This window comes from Capricornis sumatraensis, chromosome 3 (genome assembly GCF_032405125.1).
Source record: "Capricornis sumatraensis isolate serow.1 chromosome 3, serow.2, whole genome shotgun sequence".
Classification (NCBI taxonomy): Eukaryota; Metazoa; Chordata; class Mammalia; order Artiodactyla; family Bovidae; genus Capricornis; species Capricornis sumatraensis.
In genome coordinates this window covers 109100226-109118498 of record NC_091071.1, presented here as the reverse complement: position 1 = coordinate 109118498, position 18273 = coordinate 109100226, and the positions used below count along the sequence as shown (strand labels likewise).

The following is an 18273-nucleotide window of genomic DNA, read 5'->3' as shown; positions in this document are numbered from 1 at the left end:
TTCTGCCTTTCCATTTCTATACAAAATAATACTAAAAATAAAATACTTATAAACTACCAAAGAGCCAATGGTCATATATTTATTATTGTGTAAGCTAATATTCATGTTCAAATTTATATTGTATGTGTTTATTATGGCAGTTAATACTAAATGAGTACTTGGTACATGGTAAGAACTTAAGCTTCTAAATAATGCCATTTAAAATGTTTTAATAGGGCTGGGTCAGTTTGCTGGGTCCCTGAGAATTAAGACTTTTCTCTGGGGAATGTGACAGGCATGCTGGTACTCCATGGCCATTGTGAGTTGGGACTGTTAAATTTCTGGGTGATGTCTACCAGAGTATGTAAGAAGTGTCTTAAGAACCTTACGCCTTCTCTTTCAGGGAAAAGATGTCTCCAAAAGATCAAGGTTTGCTCTAACTGGAAAAATTTTAGTCAAAAGAGAAAAAAAAAAAAAAAAGAAGAAGAAAGGCTGAGAGGGAGAGAGGATTAGCTATGAATGAAAAGTGCTGAGCGAGGGGCCCTGAGAGCCAGCAATATTCAGACAAAGAGAGGGAACACCCTCCCGACCATCTCCCCACTCTGGTAAAAGCCAGGTCCCTATCAGTCATTATTCAGAACTCCGAACATCTTAGCAAGAACCGTTCTGACAACACCCCAGGCTCCGCACTTTGCATTTTAAGTCTGAGTCCAAGGGAATAAACTCTAAATTCAAGCTTGAAATCTTTTTCTCAGTTCTTGTTCGGAGTATGACAAACGTCCTTCCTCACCTGAATTTTCTGACAGTTATAGACGTTCCCTGGTTTTTTATACTTCTGACATTATAAACTAAATTTATACAGATGATAGAAAACTGACCTCCAAATATTCAGATTCAGGGCTTCCACACTCTAGTACTCTTCACTTTTCTTTTTCATTAGTTTTTATTGGAGTATAGTTGCTTTAGAATGTTCTGCTAGTTTTCAGGTGTACAGCAACGTGAATGTTATATTATACACATATCCACTCTTTTTTAGATTCTTTTCCCATATAGGCCATTATAGAGTGTTGAGTAGACTTTCCTGTGCTATAGAGTGAGTTATCATTGGTTGTCTATTTTATACATTATACCAATAGTGTATGTATGTCAATCCCAATCTTGTTTTTCTTTAATATAAGGAAACTGTGAAAACAGCTATTCCAGATTCTTGACTTATACCGGTGTGCAAAGATGTTTATTCAAATCATGAAGAAATCTGTCATGTGAGCCCACTTAGCAGATGCGAGTCATTCCAGTCACAGGAGTTATTTAACAATCTAGTAAAGAAACTCTTGGTATCTATGTGGAGACTTTCACTGAAGCTATGGTGCTTGAAATCTACCATAGCATTTTCTCTCTCTACTGTACCTCCTTCAATTTATAGCCAATTAGAGTTTTATGAGGCTATTGCATTGAACAGAGGAGGTCAATATATTACATTGCTATTTTTGAGCAGTAAATTTCCACAAAGCTAATGAGACTTCCAAAACTTCTGGTCATTTATTCTGAGAGAATGCACCCCTCTCCCTATTCTCCAGAAGAAAACCTTCTCTTTGCACTTTCATAGGATGCTCAGTCTGGGATGACTTGGCCTCATTCAGCCTCATTTGCACTGGACATCGACAAGTCTCTCCAAGCATCACAGTGATAGAGAATGTCTATAAAACTAATTGAAAATGTCTGAGTCAGTCTGAAGCATGGTCAGTTCCATTAGGCCAGGGCTGCCATTCCAACTTGATACAAATCTGTGAACTTGGTGGGCTCCACCAAAGCACAGAAGGAAAATGTCTTTCTCTCCCAAACTCCCTCCTATAATGTCCTCATCATCTGAGATAAAGTCATCATTCCACTCCTCTCTGGCTGTATGACTTCTAGCAAGGAACTTAACCTTTTAGAGCCAATCTCTCCTTCTGTGCAATGAGGAAGATAATATCTCCCCCTATGGCTTTGTGAGGTGTAAAAGAACAAGGACTCAGCAAATGGGTATTTCCTTCTTGGCCTCCCTCCCGCCTTCCGCCTTCCTACCAGAAGAGGCTTTTTTTCTGGTTCCCTCTGATGCTGCAATGCCCCTGAAGGAGCCTTACCCTTTTCCTGAGGTTCTTTCCATCATGCCACGTGTAGGAAGAGCTGCTGGAATACTCGCTGCAGGTGCTGGAGAGAGAGAGCTCACTGCTGCTGTAGCTGCTTCGAGGGCAGAGATGACCTGAGACGGCAATCCCCATGCCAGGGCATTTCAAAGCAGGGGTTCCTGCTTTTGTGTTCAGCTGGCAGCCCTGAAAAAGCAGGACAGCTCTGAGCTAGGACTCTGCTTAGGGGAGAAGAAATATCAACTCAACATCATAATGAGGGAGGCATGAATATAGTACTGTGGTTAGAAACGCAGACTTTGGGGTCGACAGACTAGAGGTTTGAGTCTTGACTCTGCCTCAGACTAACATGTGTGGGAAATTATTAAATCTCTTAGAGCTACATCTCCTTTTCAAAAAGTGATAATGCTACCTACCAAATAGGGTCACTGCTAGGACCAACTGAGGTTCTAGATGAGATGCATGCAGCACCAGATCCAGCTTAGAAGCAGGTGCTCAATCAGTGAGCTGCCATCAGCATTAGGCAGAAGTATGACCATAGTAGTTTCTCATTTTATCCCATCACACTGATTAAAGGATCACATCAATATCAAGTCATGAATCTAATGTGACAAAAGGAAGAAGACAGAGCAACTTCTTTGGCTTAAGAGTTCAAGGGCATGTGCCCTGGACTGGAAGTCTAGCAACCTGGCTCTCAGGCTATACGTGCCACCAGATATGAGACACAGAGCAGAGAAAACATTTAACTTCTGTGGATCTTAACATCTTCCTGTGTAGGGTGGGCCAGTTCTACCATAGCACATCCTATGATCCGTATGGCTCTGATAACATCATTGTAAGTCTGGGATCAAATGCCCAGGAAATTATGTCCTGTAGTGAAACACCAAAACGAAGGAGTCAGGAAGCTCTGCTGTACAGATTCCAGGACTTTTCAGGTCAGATCAGTTGGATGTTCAAATGATAAAGAGTTTCACATCAAACAGATCTGGGCCCTGCAAGAAGGATCCAGGCAGTTAAAATTCTAGTGGGTCTGCACAAGGCACAGGTGGCAAAGCCATAAACACCCAGCACATCTTGACAGCCACATTACAGGCCCCTAATGTAACAGATGACGCTCCACTAACTGGATGGGCTAAATTAATTCAGCATCCCGATTGCAAGAATGGAATCTCTCCATTACAGTCTCATTCCTGTCCCCTATCTAGAAAAGCTTTGTCTCAGAAACTCATGGATGGGGGAACCATCTGTCTTCGTGTCACTGGCAGAATGGCAAAGCCTCTTACTTATGCACTTTATTGACACTTTATGGGAGCCTTTAGTACCTGCGTACTTATCACTGTTCTCCAAATGCAATTCTAACTGACGATGACTAAACACCAGTGTGGTGAAGGAAGGTGATGCTGTTCTGGGAGCCTCTGTGGTCAATAGGAAACCCCTGCATCAGTACAGAGGGCACGTTTAACCTGCTCTCTAATCAATATCCATAATGCTTAATAATGTTAGATTTTCAATATCAGGCATCTTCCTTGCTATTGATACTTCATTTTGGCTGCCTAATCATCTCTTAAAGTGGTCTGAAAATGCCAGGGAATTTTACTACTCTATTTTTCCCCCTGAAATTTGGCTCTAAATATCGCTGAAAGGAGAAAGTTGTCTTAAAATCCAGCAATATCTATTGATTTATGATCTTGTTTATTGCCAGATGCAATTTAGTTAAAGGGAGTTCATGTTTATGTCTCTACAGCTGCCCTCCACACATGGTCCCAGTGTCAGGAGAATAGGCTGAAGGTTTCAGCCACTGCACACATCTGGAACATGCCAGAAACAGACTTTCAGAAACAGCACGTCACAATCCACTTCTACTTGTGTGCTTTCGTTCTTCTCCATCCCGTTCTCTGATATTCTGTTACTTGAGTCAGCAGGGTGGTGGTCTTTATTTTGGATGACCTCTCCTCTGAGGCTTTCCCAAGGGCTCAAGCAGTAAAGGATCCACCTGCCAAAGCAGGAGATGCAGGAGGTGCAGATTCAATCGCTGAGTTGGGAAGATCCCCTGGAAGAGGAAATGGCAACCCAATCCAGTATTCTTGCCTGGAGAATCCCAGGGGCAGAGGAGCTTGGCGGGCTACAGTTCACGGGGTCGTAATGAGTGAGACACAACTGAGCAAGCAACTGAGCATGCACCTCTGTTCTGATGGTTGTGTCTACCATTCAGGGAAATATTATGTCTGTGTCTTTTGAGGCCATCAGATCTAAACTTCTCCAGCAGCCTTTGCACACACTGCACAGGTGTTAGTCACTGTTTGCATTCTACTTTTCTCCACAGTGCTGAAGCTTATATGTGATTTCCCTGTCTTTCCAGTCTTCACCTTTTCACCTCACCCATTACAATTATACCTATCTTTATAACTCAATTCCCAGGTTTTTAACAAATATGCTTCTCTGCCCTGTTATCAACCCTGTGTGCACCTCTGATAGATGCCGGATTAAGATGAAAGGAAACTAGAACACAGAAGGTGTGCTAGGAGAGAAAAGCATTGTTATCTCTCCCTTGACCTTGAACCTGAGATGCCCTGACATGACAGAGGGTACTGTGAGGAAGTGGGGAAGGCCCATCAATGTTATGTGGAGGTGGGCAGGGCTGGGGTAGTTAAATAGAAAAGTATCCTTAAGCCAGGCTTTTCATACTTCAATATTCACTTGAGTCATCCCAGATCTTGTTAAATATAGATTTGATTTAGCAATTCTGAGGAGGGGTCTGAAATGTAGTATTTTAAGAAATTCCCAGATGCTTTGAGGCTGCTGTCCAAGGCCTGTGCTTTGAGTAGAAAGTCCCTAGCTTAGGAAGAGCTTTGAGAGAGGATAACCTCTCATGTGAATTACCTGGTAGAAAGCTGTGTATCTCAGTCTGACCTGGGCTGTGCTGAGCAGGATGAAGGCAGGGGTCTGAGCCCTCTCTGGGGGCAGAGTACTGGAGAGAGGGAGTGTGTGTATAGTGGGCTGATTACAGAGTAATTCCTTGACAAGAAGAGGAAGGGGCTAGTCCTCTCTACTGGGAAATTCTCTCACATTTCCTGACCTTGGACAATTGATGTTGGAATTTAAGAAGGGACTCAGAATCTGACATCATGACTGAAAGTGAGCTCCTTTTTCCTGAGGTTTCCTCTCTCATCAGCACATGATTATCATCAGGATTATCTGCTCATTTATAAGGTCATTTATAAGGTTTAAATCCTGGCTCTCTCACTGGCTAACTCTTTGATTTGGGGAAAATTACTTAATTCTTTACGGCCTCCCTAAGGGACTCTGATGCTATGGTGTTGGAGAAGACTCTTGAGAGTCCCTTGGACTGCAAGGAGATCCAACCAGTCCATTCTAAAGGAGATCAGCCCTGGGATTTCTTTGGAAGGAATGATGCTAAAACTGAAACTCCAGTACTCTGGCCACCTCATGCGAAGAGTTGACTCATTGGAAAAGACCCTGATGCTGGGAGGGATTGGGGGCAGGAGGAGAAGGGGACGACAGAGGATGAGATGGCTGGATGGCACCACTGACTCAACAGACGTGAGTCTGAGTGAACTCCTGGAGTTGGTGATGGACAGGGAGGCCTGGTGTGCTGCGATTCATGCGGTCGCAAAGAGTCGGATACGACTGAGCGACTGAACTGAACTGAAGGGACTCTGTATTACCTTTAGCATGCCATCATATTTGATGCCTTGCACATGGGATCTGTGATGAGAAAGAGTCGAAAGTGGGTGTACTTTGTTTCTGGGGATCACTGATGTGACCTGGACAGGCACACTAGCAGGTACTTATCTCAGCTCTCATTCTCCATCTCTGCCATGTTCTTCTGTGGCTGTGACAAGAAAATTACTTAATTCTTGGACCACATATTTTAGAATAGAAGACAGCCAGAGTAGCAGAGATCTCATTATGGCCCCAAATTCTCAGCAGGTACTGTGTTATGTACATGTCATGTTATCTCATTTAATCCTCACCACAACTCTCAGAAATAGAACAGAAATATCATTCTTCTCATTTTCCAGATGGGGAACCTGAGGCACTGTTAAACTGAAGCTTTAAAATCTTATCCAAGGTCACCCAATCAATACAAGGTTCTGATGTCAGCCCCAGGTCCCAGCCTCTATGCTATAGCTCTAAGTAAAGCCCTTGACAATAAGCAGAACTCCTGGACATATACAGACTGCCAAGCATCCTCCTGAGAAGAGTTGTAATAGATAGTTATTATTAATAAAATTCTTGTTTGCCTAAAGATGTATGTTGGTCTCCATTGCAACATTACCTTAATTATGTTGATTGAATTGACAAAGTACACTGTTTGCACTATTCAAAGCGTTTTTTTCCCATAGTGTATTTTAGATTACCACCTTGAAGCACTCATATGCTTTAACATCCTTATTATGTGAAATGCAATACAAAATCCACAATTTTAGTTTTTTTAAAAAAAGGAGAGAGACAGAGAATGAAGGCAAGAATTTCTTGGATTAAAATTTGCAACTTAAAAAATTCCTAATCTTAAGGCCATTTTTTATATTGGATGGCATTAGGGTCTTCAAGAATGTTTAAAGGTGACAGTACTCCACTGACATGCAATTCCAGTCTAACTTGAGAATATTCACTTTTGATATAGACTCTCCTAGCTATACTTATAAATTTAGACAGTAAACTAAAAGGCCAGTTATCCACAAATGCCCATCAGTCATTGTTTTAACACTAATATTTTTCATTATATATTTGACTCTTGTATTTTTCAAGCTATCTTTTTTTTTTTTAATGTCAATGAGAGTTAAAAAACCATGCTGGTTAAAGTTTTGCAAAATAAGCACAAAGCTAACCCTAGCTAAAGAAAAAAAAGTACATCCCATGAATTTTTAACAGTTCATACATAATATATCATAAAAGTAAGATGAGTAATATGGGACATGGGCTTTAATAAAAAGCTCCTTGACCATTTCTCTGTGACTTTGAGATATAATCAATACCCAAAAAAGGTATCTTGGGGACAAGGCAAGATTTATAATATTTTTGCTGAGAGTGACATTTTCTACTTACTCTATCAGCTGGGGGATATGATGCTGAATTGCAGAGAACACAAGAAAGGAAAGTATTTTTATCTATCTGACAATGCTTCAAGGATGCATTTTATGGTTCACTTGTGACATCACATTTGATGGAGGAAAATAACCACCTGAACAAGTATTCTGAAGGCGACAGGGAAACTCACATGCATTTCAACATCAGTTCGTGAGTGCGTCAGACTCTGGCTTCTTTCCACATCTGAGAGTAAATCCCCGGATGAAAGATCTAAGATGCGTGAGTGAAGTTTCTGGGTAAAAACAGGCAGAAACTTTGAACAGTGTTGATTTAATTGCTTGTTTCAAAATCCTGCCTCAGACAGGTAAATCTCAAAAGAGTTGACATTTCTAGATTAGCTAACACATATCCTAACCCAAAAAATGTTTATCTGAGGTTATTAGTGTTCTATATATACACATGTGCAAATTACAGCTTATAAACAATAATCACACTTTCACAGTCTGTCAATATGCATTGGAAAATAAGTAGTAAGGAAAAAGAAACAGTAAGAAAAATGTGAATACCCCAATACACTTATTAGCCAGCATGAAAATTAACTTTTGATATTCACATTATGAAACACTCACCATTTTAACCTTATTATGTTGAGCAGTGGTTAAAATTTGAGCAAATAATTATAAAAATGACCTTATTTCTAAACAGCATTGATCTTGTGAAATCTTCCCTTGCACACATTTCAACTCAAAGTCATTAATGTCATCTGTTAGGGACAATTAATGTGAATAGAAAATAATTGCATCAGGGATCTGGGGACTTGGAGGGTTTCATGCATTAATATTCACATGCTATTCGATTATATACTCAATTCTTTATTTCAGTTTTGCTTGGGTGGCCTCCTAAACCAGGGACATTTCACTATATTAATCTTTATCCTAATTACTAAGGCTTTTCTGTGGACATTAAATTTGATCTGTTTAATTGCAAATACAATAAAACTTGTGATTTATGTCTCATGTTTCTGCTAGGCTGATGACATTTTTAAAATGGTACTTGCAGCCTGGTTTGTCTTGGTTACAACTTTTGTGACTTCAGACACTAAAAAATCGAATTGAGTAAGTAAATAATGTGACTGAGATGGCTCCCTCACCTCTGAAAAGTTTTTCTATTCCTTTGTCTCCCAGGAAAGGCCTTGCTGCATGCTGATGTTGATCTGGGAAATGACTGATTCTCTGCCATTAATTCCTGCTAGGATCTTAGCTTGCAGGGGTTTGCCGGACAGTCACATTGTCCCAGCAGATCCATCATGTTGTCAGCAAGGATGTAAATGCCTCTGAAATGAGGCCTGTTTTACTCTGTTTCCCATTTGACTTTCTTCAGGTTCAATTCGTGTGAAAGCCCTACGTATGTGGTTAGTTGGGAAGTGGCGGTTCAGAGGTTAGTCATGTCTAACACTTGAGATCCTGCAGACGGTAGCCCGCAAGTCTCCTTTGTTCATGGGATTTCTGAGGCAGGAATACTGGAATGGGCTGCCATTTCCTTCTCCAGATCTTCCTGACTCAGGGTTCAAACCTATGTCTCCTGCATTACAGGTGGATTCTTTATTGCTGAGCTTGGTTAGTCAGTCAAAACAAATTCTATTCAGCTCTCAGGATGAGCATGGTGGTAGGGCTGAGCTGCAACCAATTGCAAGAATAAAGGCTTTTTTTTTTTTTTTTTCCTGCTATGGATCAGTTCTTCTTATCAGTGGAGCCTCAAACCATTTACTTCAGACTTATACTTTTGCTTCTCTCAACCTGTGTTTGTGGAGTTACTTTTATCAAAAATAACATAAATAACTGGTTGTTCATTATTTTGAAAATGCTAGTTTCTCCAAGAAACTTAAGACATAGGTAAGTAGAACCAGGATGTTGTTTTTGCACAATTTCTGTAATGCTTATCTCAAGCATTCTCTAGAGTATGAGTTCCCCGGGACCAAAGATCCTTTAAGACTCAAGACTTCTCAAATGTGAATGCTCAGTAAGTAACTGACTGATGCTTCTTACAGCCCATAAAGAAGAAGCTGTCTATATTTTCTCCACCCAAATCTGGGTTTTAAGGACTGAGAGAGTGCCAAAAAAATGATAACATTCTGACTTAACAACACATTTATCATTATGCAAAGAGTCCAAGAAGTTATGGGAAATGACATTCAACAAAAGAAATGATGATTTTGAGTGGTATATCACATGATTTGGGGGAAGAGTCCTTATAGATTAGATATCTGACTTCTTATTTGGTTAATGGTTATATTTCACTCCTTTTTACCAGATATATGATGCCATCATTTTGCTTTCAGCATGAGTATGTGTATATATAAACTCATCGTCCTAAATGATGTTATATTTTATTTTTATGCAAATGGTCAGGTTTCCCAGGTGGCTCAGTGGTAAAGAATCTGCCTGCCAATGCAGGAGATGGAGGTTTGATTTCTGGGTTGGGAAGGTCCTCTGGAGGAGAAAATGGCAACCCACTTTAGTATACTTGCCTGTAAAGTCCCACGGACAGAGGAGCCTGGTGGCGTTCAGTCCCTGGGGTCGTGAAGAGTTGGACTAAGTGACTGAGCATAGTCAGTTTTCTCCACTGAAATATGTAGAGTCATGAGGGAGAGGGTAAAGATCCTAGAGCAAGGGGACTTGAGTTTTAGCCCTAAGATACAGGTTTTATCAGATCTGGGGATGTAACTGAATCTCTTTGTCTCAGATTACTTGCCAGCCACAAAAGGATGGAAGAAGCTACTTAACCTACCTCTCAGGTAGGGAAAGGTACTGGCATAGTCAGAAAGGATAATAAATAAGACAGCATGGTGAAATTTATAGTCTTATATCAATTAACTGTCATAACTGATGGTAATTTCTTAAATGTTAAGGTATAAATGAATCATTTACTGTTATAGTTTCCACATATGTAGGGAAAATAAAAATTGACTTAGATGAAAATAAAATCTACTTCTGTGTTAAGGCTGTAGGTAAGAAAATGATAGGTAAAGATCATCCTTTCACATATACACATTCTACATGGTTTAATTACCACAAAAGCTCACCAGCCCACAGGTGTTATACTTCTTATAATAAGAATTTTTATGAAAGGTTTATATTATATATATACATATATATAATAAATCATCAAAGGAGGAGAGAGAATATCACTATTCAAACTGGGACTGTGATATTATCTGGCCATAATTCAGATCTCAGGGAAAAGTAGGTAAAATGTATACATAGGGAACTCAAAGTCAGAAATACATATTCACACACACACACGTGTGTGTGTGTGTGTGTGTGTGTGTGTGTATGGATTTTCAGCTTCATGGAGAAGAGGCTACTTCATGTCACTATGCAGGAGGAGGGGTGAGGATCTGTGAGATAAGTGGTGGTGCAGCTCAATCCACAGTTAGAGTGCATGCTCACACCAGAGTGAAGAGACCAAGGTCAGCTCTGGGGACCTGGGAATGCCAGAGCAGCCAGGGTCAGAAATACACGCTGCGTTAATGATTTTGCGGTGGGTTACTCTGCCTTCTTCAGTCAGTCAGCTGTATTTTCTATTTTACAGTTTTGAATCTGTAACTCAAGGCTGAGAAAGGCTGCACTCAAGGCCAGCTGTCCATTATCCGGCGGGATGGAGGTGGAGTGGCCCCTTCACAGTGGCAAGGCTGGCTCCACAGCTCTCCAGCTAATGAACGCAGCAGAGACTGGGAATGATGTGCAGGCGGCCATTCAGAACGGGGCTGGAGGGCCACTTTGCCATTTTCTGTCTCTTCTCACTCATTGAGCTGCAGATCTTCAGATGCTGCGTCGGCTTGTGGCATTTAACAGAATTCTACCTGTGGGTTTTCGCTCAGTACTGAGATGATGTCTCAACTGGAATGCCGTGATTGCTGAGGCCAGGGAAGCACTGAGTCCTCATTCAGTGCTACAAGGTGGGGTTAAAAAGTAGATTATCTGATAAATGTGGGTAACATGGGAAACCATGCAGGAAAAACCAAGCAAATAGGGTGATGAGGAGCTTTTGTATATTTACTAATGTATTCCTTGAAGTTTGAAAAGGAACATGTGATTTTTTTTCACTTCAAGATGTCAGATGTAAAAAAGGAACATACAAAACACATCATTTAACCATTGTTCCCTTATCTTTAGTCATACTTGGTGAGAGAATTAATCTGGTTCCATAATCGTTCATATAAATTATTCTCCCTTTCAACTAAGAAAACCAAATACCTGTAAAAAGGAAATTATGAGAGTGAATATGGTATATCTGATTAATGGACTCTACCACCATGAGTAATTTAGGTTCAGCAACAAAAGGTAGATGTGAATCTGTGTTTTTAATCTGATCTGCTTCAATTCTCTTGATTTACTCAGCCTTGGTAAATGCTCTAGTAGTGATATCCTGAATTCTACCCTGTCCTGTTTTATATTCTCTAGAGTTCTTTCTCTCCTTGTGGAAAAGGTCTCTCAGTCAAAGGAGATGGCTCCTCCGCCCACAATTCTTGAATTCCTGTTTTATTTATGAAGTGAGGTCTGCTATTGCCAAATGATCCAGGGCTAAAGCTTCTTTACCGACTGTATTTTCCTGAATTCTATTATCTATTTCTAAAGCACTCTACCAACATTAGAAGGTATTTTTCTACTCTCCAAAAATTTCACAGCAGGATATTTAGAGGAGGAGTAGAAGAATTTCTTGGGATTTGCCCACTTGCAATTGGTATCTTTGGTCATTCAGCACCCTCTGCAAGAGACACAGTACCAGCAGCTGCCCCTCGTCATTTCTTGTGTCTAAGCTTATGCTCACCTGCTCCTGCTCACTCCCTTGTGGAGCACTGCTGCTCCTACTAGCTTGTGAGTTGGTTGCTTATTTGTACTTGGCCTTGAGTCAGGCTTCTCCGATGGCTCAGTAGTAAAGAATCTACCTGCAATGCAGAAGACTCAGGTTTGATCCCTGGGTCGGGAAGGTCCCCTTCAGGAGGGCATGGCAATTTACTCCAGTATTCTTGCCTAGAAAATCCCATGGACATAGGAGCCCGGTGGGCTAGAGTCCATACAGTTGCAAAGAGCTGGACATGACTAAAGTGACTGAGCATGCAAGAGTGCTCCCTCACAGAGCTACTTGTTATAGGAAAAGTGGAACACCAGAGGACAGTCATGTTTCAAGTACTGAGCCCCTGGGACAGCTGCCAAGTAAGGGTCTGTGGCTTCATGCAGGAAAGAATTCAAGAACGAGTCATAGCAAAGTGAAACCAGGTTTATTTAGAGAGATATATTCCAAAAACAGAGTATGGACTATCTCAGAAGACAAGAGATTGCACCAAAATATAGGGTGGTTAGTTTTCACGGGCTGGGTAATTTCACAGGCTAAAGAGTGGGAGGATTATTACAACTATTTTGGGAAAGGAGTACAATTTCCAAGAATTGGGGTGTTACCCACTTTTTGGTTTATATGGTCAGCCTTAGAACTGTCCTATGTCTCATGTACATCATGAGAATTGCTGGGCTGGATGAAGCACAAGCTGGAATCAAGATTGCTGGGAGAAATACCAATAACTTCAGATATGCAGATGACACCACCCTTACAGCAGAAAGAAAAGAACTAAAGATCCTCTTGATGAAAGTGCAAGAGGAGAGTGAAAAAGTTGACTTAAAACTCCACATTTAGAAAACTAAGATCATGGCATCTGGTCCCATCACTTCATGGCAAATAGATGGGGAAATAATGGAAACAGTGACAGACTTTATTTTTTGGGCTCCAAAGTCACTGCAGGTGGTGACTGCAGCCATGAAATAAAAGGACGCTTGCTCCTTGGAAGAAAAGTCATGACCAACCAAGACAACCTATTAAAAAGCAGAGATATTACTTTGCCAACAAAGGTCTGTCTAGTCAAGGCTATGATTTTTCCAGTGGTCATGTACGGATGTAAGAGCTGGACTATAAAGAAAGCTGAGCACCGAAGAATTGATGCTTTTGAACTGTGGTGTTGGAGAAGACTCTTGAGAGTTCCTTTGACTGCAAGAAGATTCAACCATTCCATCCTGAAGGAAATCAGTCCTGAATATTCATTGGAAGGACTGATGCTAAAGCTGAAACTCCAATACTTTGGCCATCTGATGTGAAGAACTGACTCACTGGAAAAGACCCTGATGCGGGAAAGATTGAAGGCGGGAGGAGAAGGGGATGACAGAGGATAACATGGTCAGATGGCATCACCAACTTGATGGACATGAGTCTGAGTAAGCTCCAGGAGTTGGTGATGCCTGGCATACTGCAGTCCATGGAGGTGTAAATTGTTAGACACGACTGAGCGACAGAACTGAACTGAACTGAATGGTCTACTAGAGCCTAATGAGCCTGATGAGGCTTAAGGTCTACTAGAAGTAAAATCTTCCACCATCTTGGGCCTAGTAAGTTCTGTTTTGCTGTTGTTTGTTTATATATTTATTTGCTCTGTGGTTAAAAAAAAAATCATATCCTATTCTTAACGATCATGTCATTCTTTTGATGGCTGCACCCTGCCACCTTCCTTCCTGTCTCACAGTGGCCTGAATCTTAGGCTGATTTCTTGGATGAAGAACTTACTGCTTCTTTAGCTGTGGCTTTGTTTTCAAATTGTCCTCTTCCACCTTAGAGAGCTGATCTCGGCTCAGAACTTCCAGAGAGCTTCCTAGAGCCCCATTCTTGCTCTCTCAACTCAGCCCTAGGTTGGTCCCAGGTGGTGTGTTTCATCTCCTTTAATCCCAACACAAGGGAAGCAAGTTTGGAGTATGTAATTATGAAATCCTCTGAGCATCTTCAGATTTTGCCAATTCCACAGTTTTCCTGTGATGAAATTTAAACCTTGGCTATCCACTGTTACAGGGGTGGAAAACATGTGTGTTGGATTTGGTATATGTTTAACAGACTTGTTCTAAATATGGCTTGAATTAGACATCACCAAGTGAAAAGCCTTGTTCCTTCTGTTGAGTAATAAAATGATTTTCACAGATATGCGCAAGGCTCTGAAAGGAGGTTCAAAGAAATCTCCTAAAATGACTTGGAGCCTGATAAAGATAATTTTTCATTGGAAGCTTTACTCACCAAATGACCATTCAAAAACCCCAAGTTTTATCTTACTGACACACTAGATTTACATTTTTACTTATATTTTGCCACACCCAGAAATGTGATTTTTCATCAGCCCTTCCAAATCCCATCAAGAGATATTGTGGCAGACGCTTGGTTCACATTTCAGAGGTTTCATTCCATTCCATTAAGAATTTATCATAAAACTGAATATTATATAACTGTATATTACATAACTGAGTATTATATGGTCCTTTCTTAGATTCACAAAAATTTGAGCCTAGGACAAATGTTTTTGGATAAAAGCTAATGTTTAATTACTTATGTCATTATTTCTATTTGGGGATACAAAGATAAAACATTCTAACTATTTGCATTCGGTCATCCTGCCAATGCCAGAGCATGCCTTTTGAATATTTTCTTAGAGGTCTTTTAAAAATATGTCCATCAAAATTTGATCTCATTTCAGAGTCTAAAATTTTTATAGCTTTTTTTTTAAGCCATCTACAACAGTCCTTGCTGCAATTATTATTTTCCATGACAACTTTCAGATTTTCCTCACATAACCATTTTTCTGTGCCCTAGTGCATTCTCTTTCACTCTAGATGGTGCTTCTGCAAATGACATGGTTCTACATCCTCTTTTCTACTTTTCTGGGATCCAAGGTTATAAAATGTTTTGAAACAATTATTTCAAAGCTATATTCAAAACCTTCAAGGGTCCCTGCTGCCATGACAACCTAATTACCCAGTGGCTGCCTTAGGGAGCATTTCGTTTGGTGACTAGGAAGTTTATGTGGGGCTTCTGCAGCTTAGACTGATGACTAGAGTGTCTCAAATCTGTCCTGTTCTGAAATCCCATGAAGAGTGCCCTGAGGTCCTGCTGGGAGAGGACCAATGAGACATGGATTAGGATGTAAACAGCAAACCATGCTCTCAGGAGTCTCCACTCTAATTAGTCCAACAAGAAGCATTTATGAAGCATCTACTATGTGAGGGTCCTAACTATGAACCATGAACAGACTCAAATAAGCTCATTAGTGTAATCTATAATGTGAATGAGGAGCCTGGACACACTGATGAGAAAAAAAAAAAAGAAGAAGCATTTTTAAGGCAGGATATACAAGAGAGATGCAGGAAGAGTAAGATAGAGGCAGAGGTGGAGGTGAGAGTAGGGGTCAGTGTGGCAACACGGTTAAATATGTGCTGATGCGCTGTCGGCTGTGCTCAGTTGCTCAATTGCATCCGGACTCTGTGTGACCCCAGGGACTGTAGCCCACCAGGTTCCTCTGTCTGTGGAAATTTCGAGGCAAGAATACTGGAGTGGATAGCGGTTTAGACCCAGGGATCTAACCCACATCTCTTGCATCTCCTGCGTTGGCTGCCAGATTTTTTATCATTAGCGCCACCTAGGAAGCCCTATAAATAAGATAATATTCTGTGCAAAAAAGGTTTAGGTCACAGGTGCTTAGGTCTCCCTGTCAAGCTCACAAATCGCTTGGTCTCCTTACATAAAACAAACAGGAAGGAATCGTAAGTATTTAATATGTAACAGCCAAGTGACAGATGTTCGGAAACAGTTTGCAGAGTGAGTGAGGGGATTAGCCCACCCAGACCTGGGAAGAGCCAGTTCCTAATGGTGATTCACACCTGCCTCCCAACCCTAAAACTCTCTGAAGCTTCACTTTTGTCTTTTTCTGTGACTCTGATCTGAGAGAGGAAGTGATTTAGCATAGTCTGAGCCTATTCTGGGATCTAAGAAATACAGAAGTGCCTTGAAATTTCCATTTTTATCACTAATTACTTTAACAGGTACTTTAATAAGTGCTTTGCAATTGCCCCTGCTGTTTTGTAAAATTATCTACGCTGCATTTTACATTTTTAATCAAGCTTTATTTTTGAAAAATCTCCTGGATTTCTGAAGGTTTTTGACTTTTACATGTGGGGGGAAAATTTTTTCCTCTGATTTCACAGAACTAAAGGGATTAGGGAGAAAAACAACTTGACCTTCTATTTTTTGCCAGACTTAATAGAAACTGCACTGATGGTCACTAGAGTCCAATACTCTGTTTATTAAGAAGAAATGATTCACCTCCTGCCCTGTGATGGAAAGGAACGCTGAGTGAAGTCCCTTCCCAGATCTTATCTCATGAATCCTCACACTGCTGTACAGAAGAAGGTAACTTCTTATTTTTAAGGGTGAAGAACTCAAACAACCAAAGCTAAAGATGGTATCCAGAGTCATAAGGATATACTCCAGTAAGTGGCAGAAGCAGGATTCTCTCCCAGGTCTCCCTTACTATTGAGTTCAAACTCTACCCCATTCTGTTCACTTATCCCCTCAAGGAAGGAAACAGCCTCATAGGTATCTTCTGCAAGATGAGTTGCTTCAGTTCAGTTCAGTTCAATTGCTCAGTCCTGTCCGACTCTTTGTGACCCCATGGACTACAGCACGCCAGGCCTCCTTGTCCATCACCAACTCCCGGAATTTACTCAAACTCGTGTCATGAGTTACTCATTTCTGTCTAAATTCTAAGCCCATAATTTATGCTATTCCCATTAAGTGAACGCTGTTGTCTTGGGAATTTTCTTGCCAAGATCTATTCTCAGAGGCAGATAATAACTAAAAAAGAAGTATTCATAACAACAACAGTAACAATAGCTGTGACAACTGATTAAGCTTTTTTTTAGCACTAAGTATCTATTTTTACAAATTTTATCATTGTAAATCCTTATTGCAATTCACAGTAAAGACTATAATTATCCCCATTTACAGGTGAAGAAATGGTGGTTCAGAGTTAAAATTATTTTCTAAGGTCATATAAATCATACTTAAATCCTAGGCAGTTTGACTGAAGAGTTCAGACTTAATTCTACAATTAAATCTGGTTAATGATAGTTTCGTGGAAACAACTTATTAAAATAACTATTTAAATTAATTAGACAAGACAATTACACAGAATTAAAAAACAGAAATAACTCTAAGTACAATGTCACAGCTTCACTTACTATACTGAAACATTAATTATTAATTTATTCAAAAATGTATTTTCTTTATGATTATTAATATTATTATTGATAATATTTTTGGTATCGGTGATATTTCCTTCTTAGGTCTGTACGTTCTTTTCAGGAAAACACAATTTGTGTATAAATATTTGGAGCTAACTAAAAAGTAAAACTAAGGAATCAAGATTGCCGGGAGAAATATCAATAACCTCAGATATGCAGATGACACCACCCTTATGGCAGAAAGTGAAGAAGAACTAAAGAGCCTCTTGATGAAAGTAAAAGAGGAGAGTGAAAAAGTTGGCTTAAAGCTCAACATTCAGAAAACAAAGATCATGGCATCCGGTCCCATCACTTCATGGCAAATAGATGGGGAAACAGTGGAAACACTGTCAGACTTTATTTTTTTGGGCTTCAAAATCACTGCAGATGGTGATTGCAGCCATGAAATTAAAAGATGCTTACTCCTTGGAAGAAAGGTTATTAGCATCCTAGATAGTATATTGAAAAGCAGAGACATTACTTTGCTGACTAAGGTCCATCTAGTCAAGGCTATGGTTTTTCCAGTGGTCATGTATGGATGTGAGAGTTGGACTGTGAAGAAGGCTGAGTGCCGAAAAATTGATGCTTTTGAACTGTGGTGTTGGAGAAGACTCTTGAGAGTCCCTTGGACTGCAAGGAGATCCAACCAGTCCATTCTGAAGGAGATCAGCCCTGGGATTTCTTTGGAAGGAATGATGCTAAAGCTGAAGTCCAGTACTTTGGCCACCTCATGAGAAGAGTTGACTCACTGGAAAAGACTCTGATGCTGGGAGGGATTGGGGGCAGGAGAAGAAGGGGACAACCGAGGATGACATGGCTGGATGGGATCACTGACTTATGGACATGAGTCTGAGTGAACTCTGGGAGCTGGTGATGGACAGGGAGGCCTGGCGTGCTGCGATTCATGGGGTCGCAAAGAGTCGGACATGACTGAGTGACTGAAATGAACTGAACTGAAGGGAAAAATAGCAAGG

General features: G+C 40.5%; 1 protein-coding gene across 1 annotated transcript in view; it reads right to left on the bottom strand.

Moving 5' to 3' along the window:
* Nucleotides 1-18273, bottom strand: part of NCKAP5 (NCK associated protein 5) — an 890670-nt gene that overhangs the window by 67766 nt on the left and 804631 nt on the right. The window contains exons 10-11 of the mRNA XM_068969056.1: nt 7348-7449; nt 2103-2291 (exon numbers count right to left, since the gene is read on the bottom strand). Coding sequence (XP_068825157.1) covers nt 2103-2291; nt 7348-7449 — 291 coding nt within the window. The remainder of the gene's footprint in view (nt 1-2102; nt 2292-7347; nt 7450-18273) is intronic.